Raw genomic sequence first — 22,371 nt, 5'->3', positions numbered from 1 at the left:
TATATTCACCATTTATGTTAGAAGGATAAACTCTACTTGCTCCTTTCCGGTTACCACTTGGATCATTATAGCTAACAGACGCATAAGACTGTAAACCACTCTGTACCGGAGTAAGTTGTCTAGGGGACCATCTCTCTTTAGGGTAGGTAGCACACCTTCCTCCTCGTGTTTGTTGGTTTGACTGAAAATTCGCTCGAATATTACCCACACCAGACCATCTCTGAGTAGGTTGCACAGCCACATTACTGGGTGTTCGTTGATAGAAGCCCACCTGTGAACGATAGGTTCGATTGGGAGGAAAATACTGCTCCCTTTGTGGGCGTGGTGCCATATCAAAATGCACCCTCCTTCCTCTTGGAGAAAACCGTGGTCGAAAACCTTGTGCATCCGAACTACAATAAGATAATGGCCTCTGACTGCCATACCTGTAGCGAGGGATGTTAGACGACAGTCCTTGTGAAGTGTACCGGTTATCAAAAGGTTCATAATTCACATACCGCCTCTCTGATCTTTCTGGCTGTAGAGTTAGAGTGTCCTCATTGGGCAAGAGAATTAAAGGTTCCCTTGTCAGAGGTTGATTCACAGCCGAGGGAGAAACAACTGGTTGTGAGTGCTCCACTCTATGTCGCCAATCTACTATTTGATTCTCTACTGCAGTGCTCAATGCTGCTATTTGTCTTTCTAACTTCCCTATACCTAGGTCTGATTGAGCCTCTTTCTTGCCCGGCTCCTCCAAACTTCTAGGACTCTTATTCGGCTCCTTACCACTCTTAGATTTTCTTTCCATCACTTCTAAAAAACACCAACATGAGACTGTTTCTTCATTAAATTTTCATTCTCCTCCTCAAGTTTAGCGCAAGCAAATGCTGTTTCGAAATCAGGAGGATTCTGGGATAACACTAATCTCTTAATTTTACTTTGCAGCCCAGCTAAGAATTGAGACAATAACGTTTGATCTCTTAATTCTCTTGCTGCTTCGTTATCTCCTCTAGTCTTAAAAGCATGACGGCACAGGTTTTTCAGCCTGGTAGCAAACTGAACCACACTCTCTCCATTCTCCTGTTTGGCAGAATTAAACTTCTGCAACTGCACTATCAACGATTCAGTTTTCTCGAATCGAGTTATGAAAGCTTGTTTAAATTGCTCAAAGTCTACTTCTCTTTTCAGATCCGTTGATTCACATAGAAAATCAAATGCTGGTCCCTTCAGGCGACTTTTCGCCACTATAATTTTAACTAAGTCGTTCCACCCAGCTAGACCACCTATTTCCTCTAAAGTAGCAAAGAAATGGCTAGGGGAAATTGAATCTTCTGGCGTGCCTGATAACACAGGTACTAGGTTAGAAAATCCAGCAATTGTGGGTTGTAATAAGGGTGCGGCAGCTCTGAGTTGATCCTGCCCATTCTGTTCCATGTTATTCTCCATAATACGTTAAGGAATGTATGCTACCTTCCCACATAAACACACTTGACATTCAAGTCAACTAAAATTAGAAATAATTGCTACCAAAACACAATTTTTTTTGTCTTACCTTTCTGTTGTCGAAGAGCTCCTCATTCTGAAACTATAACATTTTATTAAACATATTATCACTCCCATGATTTCATACCGAACAAGTTCTCAACACTATTGACAACACTTTCACTTATATCAGATATATATATACAAGTGTATCGTTTTTTTTTTGTTTACTAAAATAGACGTCAATTGACAATAATAATGAGTTAGGGGAGATTAGAATGTTATAGTCGAACTGGCCTATTTGTTATAGTTAAGATAATCCTAAACACGGAAACCAATATTGTCCTATTTGTTATAGTTAAGATAATCCTAAACACGGAAACCAATATTGTCCTATTTGTTATAATTAAGATAATCCTGGTCACGGCACCAATATTGTTGGGAGGTCTAATCCCCTGGCTTTATAATAACAACATTAAATGGAATCTTTAGTTCATGATCACTTGGCGATTAAACCTCCAACTAGGGACTAGTGGTTTTCAACTCAACGAAGAGTCTAGGACGAATCCGCCCCCCCATCGTGAAAAGGGTTTGTTTTCACTTGCAGGGTCAGACCTTTAGAGTGCGCTGTGTGATACCCTAGGTTTTCCAGGTTGGGTCTTCCTTTTCAACCTAGAGCCGCAATAACCCGTATTAAAATATTACTTAGCTGTTTTATTCCCACCTTTATGCTTGTTGACGGTGGTGTTTTATCTAGAGACTTCTTGCTCTAACTAGATTCCTCTATATATATATATATGTTCACTTATCTATCTATATATATCTCTTAGTTCAGTTTATGCCCCCAAGTAAATAAAAGGATCATGGACACATTTATGGATTAACAGATAAACATTTTAATAGAAAACAGGATGATTAACAATACAACTATTCCACATATGGTGGTCATGGGCAATAGTCAAGACAACAGAGTTATTGGCCAACACCTTACAACTACCTATTTAGAGTGGGCCCTTAGACAACTGAGTAGTGGTGCAATATCTTATCAGCTTGTACTTAGTTGATTCAATGATCAATATTACGCCCTTTTAATGATTCACGACATTACATAATTCTTTAACCCTAACATTGTTGGAATTTGGTTCGGGAGCTGTCTACCTAAAAGGGGTGTACTGTTCCGTGTGGAGTGGTTATGTGTGTATGTGTGGGGCAGTGTCACGAGTCCGGGGTGTCTAAATAAGGAAACAATTTGAAGAAGGAGCACTTACCGATCAACTTCACGGACTTTTTGTACTTCGACGTCAGTAGCTTCTAAGGAGAACTCGGGAGAATACTGATGCAGGCGAAATTTTGAGGACTCGTGTCCACCGTGGACGTGGCGACCGCACTACGGGTAGGGGGGGATGAGACGTTCACTTGGTCTACATTAACGACCTGGCTTCTTCCACACACCTCCTCTTGCTCCTCGTCTTCCCTTTTTACATCACCTCACAAACATAAAGGAGTTTTCGGATTGGATACTAAATTCCTGGGGTGACTCTTGCCATCCAATGAGGATTATGACCTCGAGACAAAGTCAACAGCCCTCTAGTGGGACCTCTCCAGGTCTTGGTGCACGCACCTACGCACTTGCTGGGCCTCGGCCTCCATCCTGTTGGCTTGCCGGCCAACATACAGCTGCGCCCTTGCGTAAATGCTGTAACCGTAAACTCGATTTCCTTTCTCACTTACCACTGCGCCATCCACCGTCTGGTACCGCTGATAACATTATCTGTGACAGGAACCAGGATGTGGGCGAGACTGGTGACTTAACTTTCTCTTCGCATTCTTTTATTTGCCTTTACTTTTGTAGCAAAGTTTTATCAATCTACTGAAATTACTGAATAAGACAGTTAGCTCATAAGGCCTTTATATATTTGTACTTAAATCCCCAACTAATAAAATATTCATTCGCTCCCCTTTTAGAGTTCTATCCATATACGTTCCCCTTCTTTGTCAAACCGATCTCCATTTTTAAGGTGATTCCCTGATGCAGAAACAACATTCAGTTATGCTACAGACTTGGTATTGACCAGGAATCACTGGGTGTCTCCTTGATTCTAATCCTAAGGAAAGTATAGCCTTATGGCGGATGTAATGTGTCTGAAAGAGATTAACTTGCGTAGCAGGAAACACACAACTTGCACTTAGAAAAAGTTGATTCACACAGACTCTGTTTTGTGTGTTTTGAACAGATTCGGGATATTTTTATGATTTGAATATGTCAATTATTAATAGACAGTTGCTGTAGTAACTACATTTTGGAACGAAAGAGATTGGGGGGGGGGGGCTGACTGGTTGCCTTGGCAACAATATCGTCTTGCAAGGTAGCATTTAAGTCTTTGCAACATTTAAGAAGATCGTTTTCAGTCAGTTTTTGAATATTATCCGAATTATATAAAAAACCATATGATGTCTCATGTTCGTGATAAATTTCGAATCTTTTCTTAAAAGAAATAATCGCAATATCGATTATGACTAGAAAATATAGAATTCTGAATATTCTTCGCCTGATGAAATAGGCTGATCGGTTCCTTCATAACAAAATTGCTTTGTTTTTCGTCCAGTTCTTTGATTCTTAAATTCAGATATCACTTGTAATTCTTCAGCTATTTCCTTTGCAGTTATTAAAGAAGATTTGAATCCCGATTCACGATACTGTTAAAAAAAAATTAAAAGGCTTTTTAAATGTGAATTTGCAGTACCGATATCTATATTTGAATTTTGAAATATCTTGCTCACAATATTTACTTCATTCACTATGTCATACCAAATGACCAAACTTAATAAAAATTCAAATGAAGTAAGTTTATTTTCGATTAATTGGATTTCGTTTTCATGTCACTGGTATGTTCATAAAGGTATTTCAAAGCTAGAGAAAATTGTGGTACTTGGTATCTCACACATTTCACACTTTCGAGGCGACATTTCCACCTCGTTGCTGACAGTGGTTTTGGAGTAAGATGTTTGACATTCCCTTTTAATATATCCCAGCGTATCACAGAACTTGCAAATATATTATATATGCTTTGTAAAGTCCCAAAAAATGAATTTGCAAGAGAAGATAATTTTGAAATGTCTCCAAGAACTAAATTCAAATTATGACTTCAGCAGGGCATATACTGTGCTTTGGAATTCTTTTGCAGGATAAGTGCTTTGATCAAACCAGTATTAACTTAAAATTTTCTCAGAAGAAAATTTAAGTCGACTTTTTGAATAATTTCGAATTCACTCGATCTCTCGAAGGTAGAAAGCGAAAAAGTGCCGAGAAAACCTAGTCGGTGGTATATACAAAGTACGACAACTATTCAAACGCTGGCAACATGTAATCGTACGTCTGAGCGACTTGTAAGGAGAGACATTTTAAATATATTTGAAAGAAAATATATTTTTCCATGTTCTTTGGAGAATTCTTGACGGGCTTTCAGATAATGTTAATAACATGATTATTGACATTTTATTTCTTATGTATATTAAAAATATGGCCATTTTATGGCGATGTCGCTAGATTTTGCGACAGTATAAAAACAAAAAAAAAAAAAAAAAAATGAAACCATTTTATTTTGCAAAATCAGTCAGCGGCGCGGGGCCTTCATAAACACGGGGCCTTGTGCGCTCGCACCGTTCGCACCCCCCTCGGGCCAGCTCTGCAAACTGGAGCACCTAGGCATTAAGAGTAATTTACTGCTGTAACAAGAATAATTTACTGATAAATGGTCAGAAAACGGAGGTTGGTTCTTCTTGGCCAGGGTTCTTCTAGAACTAATGTTACTAGTGGAGTAGTTGTAGTACGGTTTCAGGAGCATCAGCGACTGAGGCCATATTGCTCTGTATATATTGTCTTTAAATTGATGTGGTCTAAGAATGATTTTCTGTTTGCTGGAAAAAAAACCCGAGCTGTCCCTGAGACCGACTAACTCCACCAAATTGCGAAAATGGTCCATAAAAATTCCTCCTGTCATCAACTCCGATTTTTTCCACTCAGTGTGGGATGGATGGTGATCCTACTAACTATTTTTTTTTTTTTTTTTTTTGCCACCCTAGAGGACATTAGTGGAGTACCTCATGTTTTGTTGCAGGGTTAATTGTTTTCAAAATTTATTAACGATACTGATGAACGCATATCGAGCTTGCCTGAAAAGGTTGCAGCTGACATAAATGTCAGTAGAATAGCTAATGACAGCAACAAAGGCATGCTATTGCAATAAAGTGAAAAAAAAAATGTAAAATTTGGCTGAAAAGTATAAACTGCAGTTGAACTTTGATAAATGCCTGGTACTGCTTATGCGCTAATGATCCTAGAAAAATTTCCAGTTGGTTGGCCTCATACTCAGCTTGTTAGGTACCTTGAGGTAATTGTACAGTCCGACATGAATTTGCCTTGTTATTGTTGAAAGACTACTAGGACACTTCATTGGATTTAGTCAATAATATATAGGAATTTCGCCAGCGGGGACAAGTAGGTGATTATCTATGAGGCAATGGCTAGGCTGGATCTTCGCACTGCATAAGGGTCTGAATGCCTCATTTAAGAAGGATGTGAATCTTTCAGGAAGGTTTCAGAGGGGACACCCTCGAATGTAGCAATGTAGTAGTAGTGGCATGTGATGCAAGAAAGCAAGTGTATCAGCTTATGCAGCATCAGCCAAAAAAAAAAAAAAAAAAAAAAAAAAATCACACCATTCCCTCCAAATGCCTGCCAGTTGCTCCTTAAATTTATTCAACCTATCAACTTCCACAACGACAGATGGAAGTTTGTTCCGGCAATTAACCACCCGCTGGCTAAAGGAAAATTTCCGCACATCTATTCTACATCTGTCCTTTCTTAATTTGAATTTATGCCCCCTTAGGTTCGTAATCTGAACAAGTGGAAGAATCCCATCAGAATTCAGCGTGCTCAACCCTTATACACCTCAATCAAATCACCGCGCAGGTGCCTAGTCTCCAGCCACTGCAATTTGCAGAACTTAAGCCTCTCTCTCTCTTGGTAAGAGGATCCCTTCATTCCCCTCACCAATCTTGTTGCCCTTCTCTGTACACGCTCAAGTAAATCTCCATCTTTCCTAAAATGAGGCCTCGAGACCTGTACGCAGTACTCAAGGCGTGGCCTGACCATTGCCTTATACAGAGGGAGAATCACCTCCTTTTCCCTGCTAGCTAAATTCCTATATATCATTGACAAAACCCCATGACCTGCCCTGGCAGCCTGTCTGCATTGCTCAGAAAACTTCATATCTGACTGCACAATTATTCCCAGGTCTTTTTCATTTTCTACCACCTTAAGTGTAGTACCACACAGTTGGTATGTTTCTCTGGGGTTACTTCTACCCATATGCAGTACTTTGCATTTGTCAAGGTTAAACTTCAGTTGCCACTTCTTAGCCCATCTGCCCAAATTATCTAGATCCTGTTGCAGTAGCACACTGCCATTACTGTCATTAACAACCCTGTCAACCTTTGTATCCCCTGTCATCCTTTGTATCTTCCATATACCTTCATCAATATCATTGATAAATATACAAAAGAACAGTGGACCCAACACCGAACCCTATGGAACTCCACTAATAACATTAGTCCAAGAAGAGCAGCACCCATTGATTACCACCCTCTGTCTTCTCCCACTTAACCATCCTTTTATCCATTGTAGCAACTTACCAACTTACCCTTAATACCATTCTGCTCCAATTTGTACAATAGTATTCCTTGCGCAACAGTGTCAATGTTGGTATAATCACCGTACTCCTCACAAAGGGTTGAAAATGTCTGATTTCGGTTCCCCCTTAATGATGCGAGGAATTTTTATGGACATTATTTACAAGGTGTCTGAGGTCTTCAGTCTCAGGCGAGGGTTGCATTGTTTTTTTGTTCCAACATACAGTACAGTAAATTGTTCACAGAACATATGTAATTTACAGACATATAATACACAGCACAATATCGGTTGAATTGTTGATGTGCCTAAAACTCTACAAAACCAGCAGAATCAGAGAATGGCGACAAGAATAGATTTAAGAGAATTCTAGCCATAATTCTTCACTTCTGCAATTTGCAGAAGTGAAGTTATTTCTGGTAAGAATACTCTTTTTAAAATAGCACCAATGATAAGGTGTTTGAAGTGGGTAAAACGTTTTAAATGATTCAGTAAGATAAATGTTGATGGCATCTTTCTCTCCGGTTGAAAACGCTCCTAAGCAGAGCTAATTTGTAGGGGAAATGATAGTCATAAAACAGATGTGAAAATTTGTGTTCAGCCAGACAATGACCGATTATTGGAACAAATAGTGTTGGGCAGTATGAATAAATTTACGGAAGAATTAGGCAAATTATTACAGGGAGTAGAGAGATGTAGATGGGTAGATTTTTTTGAGTTGATGCTGCATAAGCTCGCTTCTTTGCATCATTTTCCCCATCTAATTCTAATGCAGTACTGTACTAATAAAATGAATTTTCTTTTGATTCGAATTCATATTTCTCCCATCTATCACTAGATGGCAGGAATATCATCAGTCTAATAAAATGAATTTTTTTCTGTAGCTTCGATTCAAAAATATCAGGTGGCAGAAATGTTGAAAGATTTGGCGGAGTATTGAAGTTGGGGGTGTGTGTTTCGGTTATCATAAAGTTGCGATTTCAGTATATAAATTTTATAAGTTTTGCCACTGACTAGTTGTTTAAGTAAATATTGAGTTCGTGAGTATGCTTACTAAATATTATGGTTATTTTATTTTAATGATACCTAGCGTTATTTATCTATGCACATTATATCGAAGATAATATTTGCAATCATTTCGAAGCCAGTGATAAGAGTGAAGAACCTCCCCCCTTCCCAAAAGGGTTAATTGGTAAAACTCAAGAACACTGTGCCCCTTTGAAAATCACGTGCCTAACCTGCTATGGTTAGCGTTAGTTAGGGTGTTTATCCCACCCTTGCCGCTGTTTTAAAATCGGGAACTCGTTTTCTTATTTTAAAACAGCTGGAAGGGGGGAATAAACAGCCTAAGACCATGGCAGGCTGAAGGTGCACCATGTTCTGCAGTATAGCGGGTTAATTTCTTATTGTCTGAATTATTTCTAATGTCTAGCGGAGAACAAATGAAACTGTGGGAGGGAGACAAAAACCATTCCCCTTGAGTGGGTGGTATGGTTAACCCTCCCCCCGGTTTTTTATGTTATAGATAGAATTCTTAAACAATGCTTTGGGGTTTCCCCTTTTGTGTTGAAGTCAGCGTGCATCACATCCAGGGTACCCTTCGTTTTCACGGCCCTGAGTGTGTATATACAGTATTTTTTAATTAATCGTTGCTTGTGATATGACATCTGTGTAGAAAAAAAATGAAAAAGTGCCAAATATCTATTTCGTTGACTCTATAATACATTTTATGCATATTCCCGACATTTGAAACTTGGGAAAGTTTACACACCAGTTCTACAGCTTAGTTTTTGTCATTTATTTTTGCTAAACATGTAATTAAATCAATACAACTATGTTTTTATTATGGCTGTTTGAATGATTAAAAATTTTAATCTCGTTTAATCTTTTGATTAAAAAAATTAATTTTCAGTTAATCTTATTTCTAATCTTAAATTTCAAGTTGAAGATAATCCTGATGTACAGTGAAAACTAAACAATAAAAACTAACAAACAATAATACACTGTATGAATTATTACCAAAATACTCTATTTAAAATAAACTAGAAATTAAATATTTATTAGGAACTTTAGTCCTGAGATTGAGATAATTAAAAAATAATTTTGTCCATTTAGCTAGTTAATGAGACATAATTTAAGTTCATAGCACTAAGGGAAGCCCATTTTTTTTTTTTATCAAGTACATGTCCAGCAAGCAAAAAATGTTTCTCACACAGCACAGTAATTGTGGGTGATGCCAGATATTTCAATGCAACCTGGGCAACAACAGATATGTATAGTGTGTAATAGTATTTTCCATATAGTGCAAGGAGATCCAGGCTTTTGCTGCACTAGCAAAAAGAAAAAAAAGTAGATAAGAAAATACAAATTATATGCTTCCTACCTCACACAGGTAACTGTTCAGTTGACCTTTGAATTTATTCAAACTGTCAGCCTCAACTACCTGCGAGGGCAACTTGTTCCAACAATCAATGACTCGCTGGCTAAAAGAAAATTTCCTACAATCTAACCTAACCCCTGTAATTTGAATTTGACACCTAGTTCTAGAATTCTTTAGAACAGGGGGAATTCCAACTTTGTTCATCTTATTTAGCTTACTCAGTCCAAATACTTAAACAGCTCATATAGATCTCCTTGCAGGTTCCAGATGCTGGAAGTCACAGAATCTAAGCCTTTTCTTGATAAGAGTACCCTCTTGTTCTTCACCAATTTCATTTCCCTTCTCTGTACCTATTCCAGCAGATCTACACCCTTCCTAAAATGAGGCCTTCAGACATATGTAGCACTCAAGGTGTAACCTAACCATTGCCTTGTACAGTGGGATACTCACCTCCTTATCACCTTTAGCAAAGTTCCTGTACATCACTGACAACCACATGAGCTGCCCTGGCAGCCTCTCTGCATTGCATAGAGAACTAAAAAGACCTGAGTCTTTAGTTTTCCACTACCCTGATTCTGGGATTACAGCTACCCATATGTAGTACCTTGCATTTGTCAATGTTAAACATCAGTTGCCATTTCTCAGCCCTGTTGCAGTAGCATACTATTATTCCTGTCATTAACCACCCTATAAAAGCTGTCAATATCATTGATATGCTTTCATCAATATCATTGATAAATATAGAAAACAACAATGGGTCCAATACCAAACTCTGGTGGACTCCACTAATATTAGTCCACAAAGAGCAGTGTCCCTTGATTACTACTCTTGTCTTCTCCCACTTACCCACCCATTTATCCATAGTAGCAACTTGTCCTTAATGCCACACTGCTCCATTTTGTACAGCAGTCTTTTATGTACAACAGTGTCAAAAGCTTTCCTGAAATCCAAGTATATGGTACCAAAATTATTTTTTACATCCAGTTCCTTTCTGACCACATTGTAATGTCCAATTAAATTTGTCATACAAGAACACCCTTTAACAAATCCACACTGTGACTGCAGTATAATTGCATTCCTGTCTGGATGGTCCTGCATTCCTTTTTTTTAACTAGTGACTCCATTATTTTCCTGGAACAAGTGTTAAGCTAACAGGTCTGTAAATACTCATGTGATCTTTTGATCCCCTTTATGAATTGGATATTTGCACATCTCCAATCTGCAGGTACCTCCACTGCCTCCCTTAATATAATTGGATAGACCCATCCACCTAGGTGCCCTTTTTATGTTCAGCTTCAACAATTCCTCTTCAATTTTCCTTTTGGTTAACGGTCATTTAGCTACCTGTTAGAGTTGGATAAACTTCTGGCATCCCTTCTCTAAAGAATTCCTCATATGTGAATGTAGATGCAAAATACCTATTCATTTTGTCAGCAACTTGAGGGATCTTCAACAGTTGAACCATTAATATCAGGCGGCCCAATGTAATTGAACTCCTTCCTTTTACTGTTAATATAAGCACATCAGTCTCTACTGCTTTTCTTTACATTATTTGCCAGAGATTTCTCGTAATCAGCCTTAGCCTGTCCGACTTCCTTTGCAACTCAATTACAGACTAAGTTATATCCATATTCTTCTGAATCACTTGATAATTTATATGCATTCTATGCACTTTTATTCTCTGCCACTTTTCTCAATAGTTCATGACATCCGTTTAGACCTTGAATGGTATTTCATCTTTGGTATGAAAAGCCTAGTATCTTCTATGATTACTTCTCTGAATGCTTCCCATTTAGAATTTGCTGTTGACAACATTGTCAGTTGTCAACAGCAAATTTAAAAAATTTATACAGAATTTAAAAACTGAGACCACTGTATTCACCCTTATGAAAGCAAAAGCCTTTCCCTTTAACCTTTACAGTAGTTATGTCTCTAATTTCCACATTCGTATACTGATCACTGCCACCCAGTAGGCTTTTACCTGCAGCTTCTTAATGCATGTAGAATCACTGCTGATAATCAAGTGAAGAGTATTACTCCCTCTTTAGCTGCTGTGAAATGAAAATGAAGTCATCCAAAAAAGCTACATGTCTGCTAGCATGTGAATGACCTGTCCACAAATTCCAGTCAAACACTTGGAAAGATAAAATCCCTCATTATAATACATTCTGATTAACTGGCCCACTTTTTTCTTTGTATAGATGTTTGGTATGCTGATCACTCTCATTATACACTCCTACTCAATTTTTTTCCCCCTGTGCTTTACCCTATATATGGTAAAGAGTTTGAACTGATTTTTTTAAAGGCTTTTTTGATGATTGCTGCTTATCATGGCATGTACTGAGAGAGTATAAGGGGTTTGAATAGTATTTGCCATGTAGTCCAAGGAAGCCATAGGCTTTTGTTGCATTGGCAAAAAAAAAACCCCAACCAAGTAGATAAAAAAAAAAACATATATTACAGATAATCCTCATATAACACGGTAGTTAAGTTGCTACAAAATTATGCCTTTTTTTATAACTATTGGAAACTTAATTATGATATTAATAACTTTATTTTATTTTTATAATAGTAGTAACTTAAATAGTAATAACTGAACAAATGCCTTACTTTACAAACTGTGATACATATCAAGCCAGAATGTTTTCCTGTTCCAGAATATCTTCACCTTCTGAGCTTCCTTCTGCAGCATCTAGATTTCGTGTACTTTCTGCTCTCTTTAAAATATCAGTAATCTGGGTTTGTATGCTTTTGCTTGATAGATCTTTGCAAATTTCATGGTATGGAGCTAAGCATGCTTGAAGCTCCCTTTTGAAATTTGTGCTCCTTTCAGTCAAAGGATCTGCATTCAAAAAATAAGATTCTAATTGCTTGGCTAAGTTTATACCTTCCCATAGTGTAAAATTTGGACAGAATTTCTGCACTATTATTCTCCCAATTGATTTGGTTTACCTCTGTTGCCATTTCCACCAAATCTGCTTTACTAGTCTCTTTCTACCAGTAATTCATGAATGTCTTCAGTAGTCATCAAAACCTTACCCTCCTACTAACTTAGCAAGTTCCATCTTGCACAAATTCCATTTTCTGTCAGTTCAACCATATTTCCTGAATGAAGTGACTCTAGCCATATATTTTGCCAACACAGAGAGAATGGGCGTTCTCTCTGGCAGAGAGAATGGGCATGCACAGGTCACGACTAAAGGTGGATTCCTGGAGCGATGTTGTTTTGAAATTTGAAATGTTTTTGGGATGCTCTGAATTCCGTGCCCAAAAAATTTGTACATGTGCCACTTTGGGCACATGTGCCATAGGTTTGCCACCCCTGGCCTTAGAGCATTATCCAATAATAATAAAACTTTGAAATCCAGATTTTTCCACTGCTGGCACAAAACAATTTAGAAACGATTTTTTAAATAAATCGGGATGAAAAGGGAATGGCAGTACTGAATTTCAAAGAACAAAAGGTAAAATGGAGGAGATATGTTGAACTTTATGAAGATTCAAGCATGTACACGTGGAGGAATATGGCATTAGAAGAACAAGAAAACATGGAGGAGGAAATATCTAAAGATGAATTCAACACAGCCTTAGTCTTTTAGCAATAACAAAGCACCAGGAATTGACAATATACCTGCAGAGCTTTTAAAATACAGTGGATAAAATCTGAAGAAAGCCTTTTTTTGAACCGGTAAAGAAGATATATAGGGATGAGCATTGGCCGGAAGAATTCTGCACATCGATCATAATCCCCACACCCAAGAAGATGACACTAACAGTATGCCAAAACTACAGAACTAAAAGTCTTGTTACCCATGTATCTGAGATTCTGCTGAAAGTTATCAAAGTCTGGATGGAGAGTCATATTGAACAAAATCTGGATGACTCAGTGCAGTTTTTGCAGAGGTAGATCTATGAGAGATGCTATTGAAACATTGAGTGTTAGGAGAAAAAATGTATAACACGGGAAGAAACCTCTGTTTTGTGGATTACTAGAAGACATTTGATAGAGTAATCTGGAGAGAACTGTTGCCATTGCTTGAGAAAATTGGATGCAAGAAAAAGATTATTGGACTAATCTATGACATGTAGAAGACAAAATGTGATAAGAGTGAGGGGAGAACTGACAGAAAAAGCTAAAGCTAAAAAGGGAGTAAGACAGGGATGCTTACATTCACCTGGATTGTTCAATGCTTTTGCCAAAGTGATAATAAAGGAGGCACTTGGAAATAAGAAGTAGAAGGTTAAAAAAGGTGAAAAGTACATAAGTTTGCAGACAGTTAAGGCCATACTAGCAGGTTGCTCTGCTACGTTGCAAAAAATGATCAGCAGACTAAGTAAGAAAGTGGTGAAGTTTGGAATGAAGATAAATGTGAAGAAGACAAAGGCAATGATGATTGTTAAAAGGCCAATTCCCTTCCAAACTGAGATTGATAGAATAAAAATAGAATAGGTAGATCACTTGGGTATCTGGGGCAGTTATTTGCACAGAACATTGTGTCAAACTGAGATTCAAACCAGAATTGCAATGGCAAAAGAATCTTTCAAGAATAAACTGTCATTAATTACACAGATGTCACAGGAAATTAGAAAAAAGATAGACATACACCGATGAGCCAAAACATTATTACCAGCAAGTCGTTATGCAAATCGAAGCAACTGCAGGTGAACTACGGCACGGGTCGGGACACTGTATAAATACACCTAATACTGAGCTCTGTTAATTAGTGTTACTCTTGTTCTGCAGATGGGAAAGGCAACAGACTTGTAATGCAAAGTAAGCAAGTTTGACAAAGGCAAATTGTAATGGCCAGACGACTGAGTCAGAGCATATCGGAAATGGCACGGCTGGTGCAGATCTGCTGTTCCAACACAAACCACAGATGCTTGATGGGATTGATGTCTGTGGAAAATAGAGGCTAGTGCAATACCTGGAAGTCTTCCTTGTGTTCTGCGAACCAGTCTTGAACAATCCAGGTGGTGTGGCAGGGCGCATTACCCTGCTGAAAGACTGCACCGTCATGGGGAAGACCGTTGCCATGAAAGGGTGTACCTTGTCAGCAATGATGTTTAGGTAAGTAGCAGACATCAGAGTGCCTGGCATGTGGATGACTGGACCCAGGGTATCCCAGCAGAACATCGCCAAAAGCATGACACTGCTGCCACCAGCTTGTTTTCATCCCATGATACATCCAGGCACCATCACTTCCCCAGGTAAAACGATGCACACATACCCGGCCGTCCACATGGTGCAACAGGAAATGTGGTTCATCGGACCAGATGACTTTCCAATCACTCGAGGTACAGGTTTTCAATGCTCACGTGCCCATTGTAGGCACTGTTGCTGGTGAACTGTGGTTAGCATGGACACTCGGAGTGGCCTACGGCTACACAGCCCCATTTTCAGCAGGGTTCTATGTACTGTGTGTTGTGACACATTGCTCCTGTCACCAGCATTCCAATTACTGGCGAGTTCGGCCACAGGTGCCCTTCTTTTGCCACATACCATCGGGAGAGCCTTCGCTTACCTTGAGCATCTATGAGCCGTGGTTGTCCAACACCTCACACCGCACTTCTGTTCCAGGAAAATTAATGGAGGCACTGGTTAAAGAAGCACTGCAGGATCATTTAGACAAGACTTCAGTTATAGCTCAGACACAGCATGGTTTTGTTAAGGGGAAGTCTTGCCTGACCAACTTGATTGGATACTATGATGCAGTCACAAAAGAACTGGATGCAGGAAATAATTTTGATATTATATACTTGGATCTTAGAAAGGCTTTTGATACTATTGCACATGGAAGACTGCTACACAAATTGGAGCAGTGTGACATTGGAGGCAAATTGCTGCTATGGATAAAGGGGTGGTTGAGGGGGAGAAGACAGAGTGGTAATCAATGGACACTGCTCATCGTGGACTGATGTTATTAGTGGAGTCCCTCAGGGCTCAGTGTTGGGTCCATTATTGTTTTCTGTATTTATAAATGATATTGATGATGGTATATCGGGCTTAATGTCCAAGTTTGCAGACGATACAAAGGTTGGCAGGGTTGTCAAGGACACTACTGACACTATGCTGCTGCAACAGGATCTGGAAAGGTTGAGCAGATGGGCTGAGAGGTGGCAAATGAAGTTTAACATTGACAAATGTAAAGTACTACACATGGGAAACAGCAACCCCAGAGCAACGTATCAACTCTGTGGTACAACACTGACAGTGGTAGAGAATGAAAGGGACTTGGGGGTGGTTGTGCAGGCAGATATGAAGTTCTCTGAGCAGTGCAGATGGGCTGCAAGAGTAGCTCATGGAGTATTGTCAATGATATACAGGAATTTTTCCAGCAGGGATAAGGAGGTGATTATTCCATTGTATAAGGCAATGGTCAGGCCACACCTACAGTACTGTATACAGGTCTGGAGGCCTCATTTCAAGAAGGATGTAGAGCTGCTGGAACGAGTACAGAGAAGGGCAACAAGATTAGTGAATGGAACAAAGGGGTGCTCTTACGAAGAAAGGCTTAAGTTTTGCAAATTACAGTGTCTGGAGACTAGGCACCAGCGAGGTGATCTGATAGAGGTGTATAAAGCCTTGAATGGTTTAAGCATGCTCAATGCTGATGGGATTCTTCCTCTAGCTCAGAAAAATCACCTGAGAGGGCATAAATTCAAATTGAGGAAAGACAGATGTAGGATAGACGTGCGGAAATTTGCCTTTAGCCAGCGGGTGGTTGGTTGGTGGAACAGACTTCCATCCCTTGTGGTGGAGGTTGATAGCCTAAATAAGTTTAAGGCTCAGCTGGACAAGTATTTTGAACGAACAGAGGGGTGAAGTGGAAGTGGGTTTTTTTTTTGGCTGATGCTGCATAAGCTTGCTTTCTTGCATCAAATGCCTCTACTAATGCTAATGCAGTTCATGGGTTCTCCTCCTCGGACCACTTTCAGTAGAACTAACCATGGCTGACCGTGAGCATCCCACTAGCTGTGCCGTTTTGGAAATGCTCTGACCCAGTTGTCTAGCCATTACAATTGGGCCTTTGTCAAACTTACTTATGTCTGCTGCCTTTCCCATCTAAAGAACAAGAGTAACACTGATTAATGGAGCTCAGTATCAGATGTTTTTTATACTGTCTTGACCTGCACATATGCCCTAGTTCACCTGCAGTTGCTTTGATTTGCATAATGACTTGGCACAATATGGTCTAAGTAGCCAGTGTGCTAGAAAACACCAACAACAGCATAATGACTTGCTGGTCATAATGTTTTGGCTTATTGGTGTATATGCAGCAGAGACATGGATTCTTACAAAAAGAGACTTGAAGCCTTAGATTTGGCACTGGTGCAGGATGGAAAAAAAATAAAATTGACTGAAAACATGTTGAATGTGACATTTTATGACATGTCCAAGAACAAAGGAAAATTCTAGGTAGAATAAGATCAACTAGACTTAAATGGTTAGGCCATGTGATTTAACATGGTAAAGAAACTTTGCTTCAGAAAGCCATGGAGCGGACTTTCAAGGTAAAAGCGCCCTGTGGAAAGACCAAAAAATACTTTCACGATGGGTCCTATCCTGTTATTAAATGAAGCAGCAGAGGAAGTAAGAAAATCGGTAGGAATAATTATGAAAGCATCTTTGGACTCAGGTCCATATGGATTGGAGATGTGCCAATATGTCCCCAATTCACAAAGAATGACACAAGTAATTAGACCTGATAGTCTAACTTCTATTCCAGGGAAAATAATGGAGTCACTGGTTAAGGATGCAATGCAGAATCATCCGGACAAGGTTGCAGTTATAGTTCTGACATAGCATGAGTTTGTTAAGGGGAGGTCTTGTCTGACAAATTTGATTGGATACTATGATGTGGTCACAAAGGAACTGGATGCAAGAAATAATTTTGATATCATATATTTTGATTTTAGGAAATCTTTTGATACTGTGGCACATGGAAGATTACTGTGCAAATTGGAGCAGTATAGCATTAAGGGCAAGTTGCTACAATGGATAAAAGAATCGTTGAGTGGGAGAAGATAGTGGTTATTAATGGACTTGGCTCTTAGTGGACTACTGTTATTAGTGGAATCCCCCAGGGTGCTTTTTTGGATCCATTGTTGTTTTTGGTATTTATCAGTGATGTTGATGAAGGTATATCAGGGTTAATGTCTAAGTTTGTAGACAATATGCAGGTTGGCAGGGTTGTTAATGACAGTAATGATAGCATGCTACTGCAACAGATCTGGAAAAGTTGGGCAGATGGGCTGAGAGGTGCCAACTGAATTTTAACATTGAAAAATATGAAGTACTGCATATTGGTAGTAATAACCCCAGAAAACGTATCAGTTGGGTGGTTCTACACTGAGGGTAGTGAAGAATGAAAAGCACCTGGGGGTAATTGTGCAGTTAGAAGTTTTCTGAGTAGTGTAGCTAGCTGCAAGAGTAGCTCATTGTATCTTGTCAATGATATATGGGAATTTTGCTAGCAGGGATAAGGAGGCGATTATCCCCTTGTATAAGGCAGTGGTCAGCCCACACCTTGAGTACTGCATACAGTTCTGGAGGCCTCGTTTTAGGAAGGATGTAGAGTGCTGGAACTAGTACAGAGAGGGGCAACAAGATTGGTGAGTGGAACAAATTGTTGATATTACCAAGGAAGGCTAAGTTCTTTTAAATTGCAGCTTCTGGAGACTAGGCACCTGCGAGGTATAAAATAAGGCCCTGAATGGTTTGAGCAAACTCAGTGCTAATGGGATTCTTCCTCTTGCCCAGATTACTCACCTAAGGGAGCATAAATACAAATTGAGGAAAGACAATTGTAGAAGAGATGTGCAGAAATTTGCCTTTAGCCAGCGAGTGGTTGATAGATGGAACAAATTTACATCTGTTGTAGTGGAGGTCAGCAACTGAAATAAGTTCAAGGCAGAACTACGCCAACATTTGGAGTGAATGGATGAGTGAAATGGGAGGCTTTTTTTTTTTTGGCTGATGCTATATAAGCTTGCCTTCTTGCATTATATGCCTCTCAAACTTTTGCACTTGACAGACTTACCCTGGTCCTATTCCACTTGTTCTTTTTACACAATATATTTCCCCTGTTCCTGACAATTGAATCACCGACAATAACCAGCTCCTCTGGACCAGTGCATCCAGTCTTGAAGATTCACTGTGTTGTGTGATACACAAGAATCAGCTGTGGCATCGAGTTGGGCAACTGAGAGTGAGCCAACTCATTTTAATGCCTTCGAGGGCCTCTACCCTACCCTTTAAACTCTCATAGACACCCATCAGAATGGTGAGTTGGCTCTTAATTTCTTGACACTGCACCTAGCACACAAAGACATCCTCCTTGGCTATATCCTGTCCTGTTCCAGAAAGTCCACAAACATTTCAAGCTGCACATTTGTTTAGGCTATGATGCATTGGAGAATCTTCCCCTTTGATTCTTCCCTGAAGCCACAGCACCCCTGCTACTTTGTGCCCATTGCTTTGCTGCTCTAATCTGGGGCATGATTTCCATTTGAATACAATTAATTGATTAACAATAAATTAATAAATTTGACTAATTAATTGGCAATACTACACCAAGCTAATAGATTCCTAAATGCAGTGATACGTATTACGCTATATAGTTATATAGTTTTATACCTTGTGCTAATAATTTCGGAATATATTTTACACTATATCGAAACGATCACATTGTTAAATTAGTTATATCTTTAGCTAAGCACAAAAGATATGCCCAACAAGTGATTTGGAGTTAAGTTAATTATAATGTAACAAAATTATCCAACTAACACCAGCCTAATTGATTCAAATTTTAGACCTACCTATTTATCACAATAATTTTGAATTCCTCTACCACTCACTCTATAAGGTGCCTCCGTAGCCAGGTGGGCAGGAGCAACAGTATGTAGCACACGCTTCTTGATTAGACCGGGGTTCGAGCCCGTGACCACTAAATACGGAGGATGTGGAAAGGTCAGGGAATGACCACTGCATATCCCCAGAGAAATATGGCCTTAGTTGCTAATGCTCCTTAAAACCAAACAACTCACTCTATAACTATAACAATGGTGGCAAGACTCAAACGGAACTAACATCTACATATATTAAGTAGTAACCTACAAAATCTCTAGTTAAATTTAAAATAATGAGCATGATTAAGACTATAAAGCTACTTATAGTGGTTTAATGACAAGTTAGTCTTCAAAAACTTTTTTTTTCTTTTTTTTTTGGAACTAAAAATTCCATGATTTGCATCTGGATAACCTCCACACTGTCAATGATATACAGAAAATTTGCTAGCAGTTATAAGGAGGTGATTATCCCTTTGTATAAGGCCATGGTTAGGCTGCATCTTGAGTACTATATACAGGTCTGGAAGCCTCACTTTAGGAAGGATGTAGATCTTTTGTAACGAGTGCAGAGAAGAGCAACCAAATTGAAGTTAACCAAAAGGTGAAACTCAAAAGGTGAAAGGCAGAACTGAAGCCTTTCTTACCTAGAAAGGCTTCAGTTCTGCAAATTGCAGTGTCTTGAGACCAGGCACCTGCAGGGAGATCTGATTTTAGGTGTTTAACACCTTGAATGGATTCAGTAACCTGAATGTTACTGATATTCTTTCACTTGCCGAAACTATACATGATGATGGAACATAAATTCAAGTTTAAGAAGGATGATTGCCGGTTAGATGTGTGTAAGAAGTTCCTATAGCTATGGGTGGTTGATTGTTGGAACAGGCTTCTATCTGTTGTGGAAGTGGATGAGTTGAATAAATTTCATACTTATAGATCTAGGTGGCACCTAGATTGTGTGTGTGTGTGTGTGTGTGTGTGTGTGTGTGTGTGTGTGTGTGTGTGTGTGTGTGTGTGTGTGTGTGTGTGTGTTGCATAATTATTTATTTTTATTATTTTTTTTTATAGGTTATGAAGATACTAGGTATTGAGTTTGCACCATTGAAAATTCCATTCAATCGTAGGCTTCAAACAGCAGCTGTATTTTATTACACCAGCAGTTTCCTTTTCGTTGGAGTAGCAGGAGTTGTTTTCTGTTGCTACTTACTTTTCACAAGGTTCTATTTCTTACCACTCTTATATGCAATATGGTTTGTATATGATCGCCAGTGTTGCAACAGGGGAGGTAGAATGTTTTACTGGATACGAGGATGGACTATTTGGAAATATTTAAGGGATTACTTTCCAGTGACTCTTGTGAAAACATCGGAATTAGATCCAAAGAAAAATTACATCTTTGGTTATCATCCTCATGGAATTATGTCAGTGGGAGCTTTCTGCAATTTTGCCACGGAGGCAAATAACTTCAGTGAACTTTACCCTGGTATAAAAGCACATATTTTAACACTTGAAGGACAGTTTTGGTTTCCATTTACCCGTGAACTTATTCTTGGAGTAGGTTTGTATATTGCATAATTATGATATTTGAAAATATATTCATTGCTAACATAAATATAACGTAATTGCTAGAAGGCAGACCATTACTATATTTTGAAAATAGTTGCAATTAGATGTAGATAAGATATAATAATATAGTAATATGCAATTTTTTTTTTTCCCTAGTAAGCTATAAGGTTCCCGTTTAATTGATCCATCACTGCATATTATCCCCAGGGGGCTTACATCCGGTGAGTATGGGCATGGCACACCCTGGGTCCTGAGCTGGATATCATCATTCTTCTCTTTCTTGGTGATTCCTTTCTACTTCTCTCTCTCTCCCTCCCTCTCTTCCCCAGGGTAACTTGGAAATTTTTTTTTTGTTTGTGCAGCATAAGCCTCAGGCTTCCTTGCACCATATGGCTAATAATAATAATATGGATTCATATCATCATTTTAGATATTAATTATAAATAGTTTCAGAAATGGTGTATGCAGCTCAGTGCTAGATTTGTATATGATGAGGCCATCAGCCATGTGAAGCAGTCTCAAAGTATTTAGATTTTTATCCTCACTGAATAAGAACAGCAAGGTCCCAACTTGTGGCTTATTTGGTTTATGCCTAAATCCAGCACTGATGAGACCACAATAGTATTGATTTGTGATGACACTATGGTTTCTAAATATTGTCTATAGATCTGTGCAATTTTAACAGCTATGTAGTTACATTATCACCTTCCTATTTGTGCATGTTGTATTTGTGGAAATCATTCAACAATTTCATCTAACCAAGATAATTGCAACATTTTTGTTTTTTTGTGTTCTTATCATTAGATATGAATTACCAAATGTAAGTGCCTACTGAGATATATCCTTCAAAATAAAAATAATTCATGGTTCTCTTGGATGGTTAAGCTATTAGAAGCATTAATAATACCATTAGAAGCATAAAGTAATGGTTAGGATTACATTTCATTAAATTATTGAAATAATTTAAAAATTGTACACATTTCTAATGCTTGATTTCTACCTTAGAAATACTTTGGCTCCACCAGTGGAGCCAAAGGTTTGGCTCCACTGGTGGAGCCAACAGAGTGTTAGAAATTAAGCAAATGGAGTTTTGCTTAGTGTATTGACCCAATTGCTTAGTGTCAATAAACTCCATTCCTGACTCTCACATAATGTAATAAGAATGCACTATTTGCTAGGCAGAATGCTCAAGAATGCAAACAGCTTAGCATGAGCATAAGCCAAAGCTTTAATATCCTCAGAAGGGATGAATGATTTCATATGACTTGCTCCCAAGCCGCTTCCGGTCCCAGTACGTAGGAGAATTGAACACGTGGTGATGAAACACGTGATTTAGACCGTATCTTAAGTACCTGCTGGTACTTAAGATGCACTGCAGTACAAAGAAGCTACCACTGAGGAAGAAGGCAGGAGCCTTTGAAATTTA

The 22,371-nt window shown here is 38.8% G+C and overlaps 1 protein-coding gene across 1 annotated transcript in view; it reads left to right on the top strand.

The window, feature by feature from the left end:
* The first annotated feature begins 8,066 nt into the window (after positions 1-8,066).
* LOC150075994 (2-acylglycerol O-acyltransferase 2-like) overlaps positions 8,067-22,371 on the top strand; it is a 50,071-nt gene continuing 35,766 nt past the window's right edge. Inside the window, exons 1-2 of the mRNA XM_090387227.1 lie at positions 8,067-8,190; positions 20,448-20,937. Coding sequence (XP_090243353.1) covers positions 20,451-20,937 — 487 coding nt within the window. The 5' untranslated portion in view covers positions 8,067-8,190; positions 20,448-20,450. The remainder of the gene's footprint in view (positions 8,191-20,447; positions 20,938-22,371) is intronic.

Source organism: Mastigoproctus giganteus, chromosome 13 (assembly GCF_048544385.1).
Source record: "Mastigoproctus giganteus isolate SK-2022 chromosome 13, ASM4854438v1, whole genome shotgun sequence".
Classification (NCBI taxonomy): Eukaryota; Metazoa; Arthropoda; class Arachnida; order Uropygi; family Thelyphonidae; genus Mastigoproctus; species Mastigoproctus giganteus.
The sequence above is the reverse complement of the archived record's forward strand: the minus strand, read 5'-3'. Positions and strand labels throughout refer to the sequence as shown.